At 56.5% G+C, this 7,262-nt stretch overlaps 1 protein-coding gene across 1 annotated transcript; it reads left to right on the top strand.

Annotated features, from left to right (window-relative positions):
* The first annotated feature begins 556 nt into the window (after positions 1-556).
* On the top strand, positions 557-5,407 carry LOC121328940 (OTU domain-containing protein 3-like). Its single transcript, XM_041274087.1, has 9 exons — positions 557-942; positions 1,031-1,673; positions 1,889-2,037; positions 2,167-2,197; positions 2,305-2,542; positions 2,635-2,748; positions 2,905-3,001; positions 3,314-3,459; positions 4,716-5,407. Exons 2-9 carry the CDS (start codon positions 1,459-1,461, stop codon positions 4,875-4,877), a joined length of 1,152 nt encoding a protein of 383 aa, XP_041130021.1. The 5' UTR covers positions 557-942; positions 1,031-1,458; the 3' UTR covers positions 4,878-5,407.
* Positions 5,408-7,262: the final 1,855 nt, after the last annotated feature.

Here is a 7,262-nt window from a genome sequence, read left to right as displayed (position 1 = left end):
TTCATGTTCACGTGAGTTCTGTGTTCTCTGTCTCTGTGTTATCCAGTGTTTTATGTGAATGGTTTATTTCCCGTGTGTTTTTGCAATCTACAGCACCCTTCAAATGATATTTCGCGATTGTATTGATGACAATAAAATCGATCCCCAGCACTGGTCTCTTGTGGTCTTGTGGTTTGCGGCAGCGCGGTGATTAAATGCGGCAGCGCCTCCACTAATACAGGCTAGCACCCCAATGGCGAGTGACGACAGCATTTCATCTTTATATCCCGCTGTGCAAAAAGACTGCGCCGCAGTTAATGCGTGACGTGCGGACAGGGTGAGTCCGCGCAAACTTAGCGACACCCCCAAGGGTTAAAGCTGCGCGGAATTCGACATCGTCACCGCAGGCATTTTGAACCTTGTGGGCTACGGTACACACACGGAAGCGGTGCAGGACGGAGTGTAACTCGATTCGGAGAATCAAAACGACAAAGTGTTAAAATAATTAGAAATCTATAAAAACAGCGATAGTTATAAATCTGTAAAAACAGCGATATCGCCTCCACTGCGGGTAAGAGTTAATATAATTATAAATCTGTAAAAACAGCGATATCGCCTCCACTGCGGGTAAGAGTTAATATAATTATAAATCTATAAAAACAGCGATATCGCCTCCACTGCGGGTAAGAGTTAATATAATTATAAATCTATAAAAACAGCGATATCGCCTCCACTGCGGGTAAGAGTTAATATAATTATAAATCTATAAAAACAGCGATATCGCCTCCACTGCGGGTAAGAGTTAATATAATTATAAATCTATAAAAACAGCGATATCGCCTCCACTGCGGGTAAGAGTTAATATAATTATAAATCTATAAAAACAGCGATATCGCCTCCACTGCGGGTAAGAGTTAATATAATTATAAATCTATAAAAACAGCGATATCGCCTCCACTGCGGGTAAGAGTTAATATAATTATAAATCTATAAAAACAGCGATGTGATGGAGGTGGGTGTAAAGTCTAATTGTCCTCGTTTCTTTTGTGAGGGGCTGCGTTTGACTCGGAAGACTCTTGCACGACGAGTTTTCCTTGTGCAGATCTGGGGTGAGCGATTCCTTCCGCTTCGGATCTCTCTCCTGGATTTACAGAGACCGATCATACCGGGCCTGACCAGATCCGGACCAGCTGTGTGTGAGACAGAGAGTCAGTGGGAAGCAGGGACTGCGAGGGGGGCGAACACTGAGACTGGGACACGGGGACACAGGCGCTCCCTGCTACTGTGTTTGTGTGAGAGACTGGGATCCCTGGGAGTTCTGTTGTGTGTCAGTTTGAGTCTCACACACTGTCCCTGGAGACTGGTTCTGGGTGCCCCAGTGTGACGGAGCCCCTGGTTCTGGGTGCCCCAGTGTGACGGAGCCCCTGGTTCTGGGTGCCCCAGTGTGACGGAGCCCCTGGTTCTGCTCTGAGTCCCACGATGTCCCGCAAGCAGACAGTGAAGACGGGCCACCCTCACAGGAAGTTCTCCGCGGAGAGGAAGCGTGACGAGCGGGCGGTGCGCAGAGCGCTGGCGAAGGAGCGCAGGAACCGAGCCCAGGGGGGCGGGGCCGAGGACGAGGAGGAGGAGTTTGTCAGCTTCACCAATCAGCTGCAATCGCTCGGCCTCAAACTGAGAGAGGTGCCTGGAGACGGGTACGAGAGAGCAGCAGCTTATTCTTTCTGCCTTTCTGTCTCTCTCGCTCTCTCTACTCATTCCTGCTGCTTGCTGTCAAGTGAGTAGCAGAGGCAGACACAATCCCTTCCTGTTTGTATCAGTGCTATCCCTCATCACTGTAACAGCCTCTCTGTTGTAATTCCACGAGTCAGCGGTTGCTGTGGTAACACTGGCTCTCTCTCGGTTGCTATAGTAACTGCCTGTTCCGGGCCCTGGGGGACCAGTTGGAGGGTCACTCCCGGAACCACCTGAAGCTCCGGCGCGAGACGGTAGAGTTCATGCTCACACAGCGGCACGACTTCGAGCCCTTCGTGGAGGACGACGTGCCCTTCGAGAAACACGGTGAGGAGAGAGGGATGCCCTGGACAGCCTGACCCCCTCGCTGCACCCCCCCCTCGTGGGGGGGGAGTGCGACGTGGGGGGGCCAGGAGGAGTCTGACCAGGGAACAGAACGTCACCGCTCCCCTGCAGTGGCGAGCTCTGGGGAGCGTTCCTTGCTACGGTAGCACTGAAAACGACGAAATCGGTGGCCTTGGTGCGGAACAATGGGGTTACCGGTGGTCCAGTCCACAGGGCCACACGCGTCCGTGTGGCACACACAAAATACAGTTATCTATGTGTCACGGTCACACATGTGTTTTGTGTCTGTGTCTCTGTGTGTGTGTGTTTGTGTCTCTGTGTGTCTCATGGTTCCTACTCCTGTTTTACGGTTGGCGCTGCCCAGATCCGGGGGTCGGAGAAGCCGAGTGGCCGCGAGCTGCACATCGCTTATCGCCATGGCGAGCACTATGACAGCGTGCGCAGGATTGGAGACAACTCTGAGAGTCCCGCCCACCTGAGGACAGAGGTAGAGGGGAGGAGGGAGCGGGGAGAGAGGGGGTGTCACTTTCCCAGGAGAGGAGAGGTGAAGTCAGCCATGTGTGTTTCCTTCTCTCTCAGACTCTGAGTCGCGGCGGGGAGTCCCAGGTGGATTGGAACCGGAACTGGTACCGGCCCGCAAGCCCGACTGGGGGGGACCCTGAGGGGGAGGTGTCGGAGTGGGGGGCCTGTACGGTGAGTGTTCCGTTCAGGCGCTGGGGGGTTGGTTCAGGCGCTGGGGGGTTGGTTCAGGCGCTGGGGGGTTGGTTCAGGCGCTGGGGGTTTGGTTCAGATTCTGGGGGTTTGGTTCAGATTCTGGGGGTTTAATTCAGTCGTGCTCTCCCTCCCCAGGACACAGCGCTCATCCTGCAGAGTCTGGAGGCTGCAAATGATACCATTGAGACAGCAGTGAGCTCGCTGCTTCAGGACCCGGGAACATGCAGGCACAGTGAGTCAGCGGCCACTCTGTGTGTGTGTGTGTGTGAATTCTCTCCTGTATCACATGTATTACTCTGCCCTATAATGTTATGCTTCCCCTCGGTCTAGTCCCTGACTCTATATTGTACTTGGTGAGTGTGTGTGTCAGTCTGTGCTGTGCTGTATTGCTCTGGTGTGCTCTGTAATGTAATGCTGTGTCTCTCCCCTCGGTCTAGTCCCTGACTCTATATTGTACTTGGTGAGTGTGTGTGTCAGTCTGTGCTGTGCTGTATTGCTGTGCTCTGCTCTGTAATGTAACGCTGTGTCTCTCCCCTCGGTCCAGGCCCTGACTCGGAGCTCCAGGGGGGGCTGTGGCAGGACTCCGGCTCGGGCGCGCGGATCTTTGGGAGCCCTGCGGAGAACAACCGGACTGGCGGAACCAGAACCGAGTCAGAGGAGACCAGCGCTGTCAAGAACAGGAGTGTCAAGGTGAGAGAGAGAGAGAGAGAGAGAGAGAGAGACACAGAGACAGAGACACTCTGTGCTGTGCAGTGCTGTAGTGTACAGTGCAGTCTGACTCTGTGCTGTACCGCGCTGTGCAGTGCTGTAGTGTACAGTGCAGTCTGACTGTGCTGTACCGCGCTGTGCAGTGCTGTAGTGTACAGTGCAGTCTGACTCTGTGCTGTACCGCGCTGTGCAGTGCTGTAGTGTACAGTGCAGTCTGACTCTGTGCTGTACCGCGCTGTGCAGTGCTGTGGTGTACAGTGCAGTCTGACTCTGTGCTGTACCGCGCTGTGCAGTGCTGTAGTGTACAGTGCAGTCTGACTCTGTGCTGTACCGCGCTGTGCAGTGCTGTGGTGTACAGTGCAGTCTGGCTCTGTGCTGTACCGCGCTGTGCAGTGCTGTAGTGTACAGTGCAGTCTGACTCTGTGCTGTACCGCGCTGTGCAGTGCTGTAGTGTACAGTGCAGTCTGACTCTGTGCTGTACCGCGCTGTGCAGGGTTGTAGTGTACAGTGCAGTCTGGCTCTGTGCTGTACCGCGCTGTGCAGTGCTGTGGTGTACAGTGCAGTCTGACTCTGTGCTGTACCGCGCTGTGCAGGGTTGTAGTGTACAGTGCAGTCTGGCTCTGTGCTGTACCGCGCTGTGCAGTGCTGTGGTGTACAGTGCAGTCTGACTCTGTGCTGTACCGCGCTGTGCAGGGTTGTAGTGTACAGTGCAGTCTGGCTCTGTGCTGTACCGCGCTGTGCAGTGCTGTAGTGTACAGTGCAGTCTGACTCTGTGCTGTACCGCGCTGTGCAGTGCTGTAGTGTACAGTGCAGTCTGGCTCTGTGCTGTACTGCGCTGTGCAGTGCTGTAGTGTACAGTGCAGTCTGACTCTGTGCTGTACCGCGCTGTGCAGTGCTGTGGTGTACAGTGCAGTCTGGCTCTGTGCTGTACCGCGCTGTGCAGGGCTGTAGTGTACAGTGCAGTCTGGCTCTGTGCTGTACCGCGCTGTGCAGTGCTGTAGTGTACAGTGCAGTCTGACTCTGTGCTGTACCGCGCTGTGCAGTGCTGTGGTGTACAGTGCAGTCTGACTCTGTGCTGTACCGCGCTGTGCAGTGCTGTGGTGTACAGTGCAGTCTGACTCTGTGCTGTACCGCGCTGTGCAGGGTTGTAGTGTACAGTGCAGTCTGACTCTGTGCTGTACCGCGCTGTGCAGTGCTGTAGTGTACAGTGCAGTCTGACTTTCTGCCCTCGGCTCCAGGTCTCCAATAAGCAGCGCAAGGAGCAGCAACGGCTGGAGAAGAAGAGTCGTCAGGAGGAGAAGCATAGACAGAGAGCCCGGGAGAACCAGAACCAGAATCAGGAACAGGACCCAGACAGCGGGGTCCACCTGGTCAGGACATTCTCCACACTCAACATCTAGCTGAATCCTCACCCCTACCGACAGCAGCCCGTGATGACCTGCGCAGCCCGGGGGGTGGGTGGTTTACAGGAATTGTGGGGGCTATAGTTTCATTAAGAGGTCTGTGTGTGACAGCCATGCTTAATAAAACTACAACTCCCAGGATCCTCTGCTGCAAGGGGACATTCACAGTGGTTTGTGTTTTGTTTTGTGTTTTTTTTCAGAGGGGCTGGTTTGATATAGTTTTGTGTTTGATCGGAGAGTCTCACTGGTGAAATGAATATTAACAATAGTATTAACTGAACAGTATTCAGTGCTGTGTGCGGCCGGCCCCAGACAGATCTGCACACAGTATTCAGTGCTGACTCAATGGGGTCTGAAGACAGGACTGTGATTGCTGGTGTTTGTGAATACTGTGTGTGAGGTGTGTCAGTGTGTGCGTGCGTGTGCGTGTGCATGGCATGCAGAATGGTTTCATGTTAATGATATTTTGCAGTGGCTGGATGCTGTGCCATGGAATGCTGTAAATAAATTTGGAGATCTCTTTCTAACTCGATTCAACTTGAATTCCTTCATTTTTTGGAGAAAAGAATTAGTCTAAACTGCCAGTAGTGTGTGGCCGTGACAAATTCCAATAAATAACAAACAAGAACATCCTCCACACACCACCTCTCTTCAGGATGTATTTCAGCTTGCTCCTCAGCTTGCTGTGCCCCCCTGTACCCCCCCCCCCCCCCCCCCCGCACCCCTGGCTTCAGGATTGTATTTCAGCAAGTCTCAGCTTGCTGTGCCCCCCCTGTACCCCCCCCCCGGGACTCTCTTCGGGGTATTTCAGCTTGGGTGTGCAAGAGAGTACCCTACCCCCTCCAGTCGAACGACACAGGGATCCCCCCCCCCCCCCCCACCCCACCCCCCCCCCCCCCCCCCCCCCCCCCCCTCTCTTCAGGATGTATTTCAGCTTGCTCCTCAGCCCCCCCCCCCCCCCCCCCACCCCCCTGTTCATCTCTTTCGGGATGTATTTCAGCTGCAACACCCCTACCCTTTACCCCCCCACCCCCCACCCCACCCCCCCCCCCCCCCCCCCACCCCCCCCCCCCCCCCCCCCCCCCCCCCCCCCCCCCCCCCCCCGCCCCCCCACCCCCACCCCCCCCACCCCCACCCCCCCCAGGGGACATGTACCCCCCTACCCCCCCCCCCACCCCCCCCTCCCCAGGCCCCCCCCCCCCCCCCCCCCCCCCCCCCCCCACCCCCCCCCCCCCCCCCCCCCCCCCCCCCCCCCCACCCCCCCTCTTCAGGATGTATTTCAGCTTGCTCCTCAGCTTGCTGTGCCCCCCCCCCCCCCCCCCCCCCCCCACCACCCCCCTTCAGGATGTATTTCAGCTTGCTCCTCAGCCCCCCCCCCCCCCCCCCCCCACCCCCCCCCCCCACCCCCCCCCCCCCCCCCCCCCCCCCCCACCCCCCCCCCCCCCCCACCCCCCCCCCCCCCCCCCCCCCAGCCCACCCACCCCCCCCACCCACCCCCCCACCCCCCCCCCCCACCCCCCCCCCCCCGCACCCCTCCCTCTCAGTTCTGTCTGGTCCTGCTCCTACAGCCTAGATGTGCGTTTTTGCTGTATTTCTTGCAGCTTGCTCCTCAGCTTGCTCGCACTTGCCATGTACCCCCTACCCCCCCCAGCACCACCTCTCTTCAGGATGTATTTCAAGCTGTCCTCAGCTTGCTGTGAACCCCCGGTACCCCCTACCCCCCCCCAGCCCCCCCACTCTCTTCAGGATGTATTTAAGCTGGGTCCTCAGCTTGCTCCTCAGCTTGCTGTGCCCCCTCTTCTGTACCCCCATGGGGGGACCCCCCCCCAGCCACCACCTCTCTTCAGGATGTATTTCAGCTTGCTCCTCAGCTTGCTGTGCCCGACCGCCAGTACCAGGGGGCTGAGTGCGATGAAGAGGGAGTTGGAGAATGTCGCGAGGACCAGCAGGTAGTCCCTGGACGGGCCTTTGTTGTAGTTGTAATAATTCAGTGAGACCAGGCTGGTTCCCCAGGGCACGATGAACAGGACAGTCAAGAGCAGGATCACCTGCAAGCGAGAGGACAGCTCCATGCACTCAATACAGCACAGCACAGCTCCATGCACTCAATACAGCACAGCACAGCTCCATTCACTCAATACAGCACAGCACAGCTCCATTCACTCAATACAGCACAGCACAGCTCCATTCACTCAATACAGCACAGCACAGCTCCATGCACTCAATACAGCACAGCACAGCTCCATTCACTCAATACAGCACAGCACAGATCCATGCACTCAATACAGCACAGCACAGCTCCATTCACTCAATACAGCACAGCACAGATCCATGCACTCAATACAGCACAGCACAGCTCCATTCACTCAATACAGCACAGCA

Source organism: Polyodon spathula, chromosome 16, assembly GCF_017654505.1.
Source record: "Polyodon spathula isolate WHYD16114869_AA chromosome 16, ASM1765450v1, whole genome shotgun sequence".
Taxonomy (NCBI): domain Eukaryota; kingdom Metazoa; phylum Chordata; class Actinopteri; order Acipenseriformes; family Polyodontidae; genus Polyodon; species Polyodon spathula.
The sequence above is the reverse complement of the archived record's forward strand: the minus strand, read 5'-3'. Positions and strand labels throughout refer to the sequence as shown.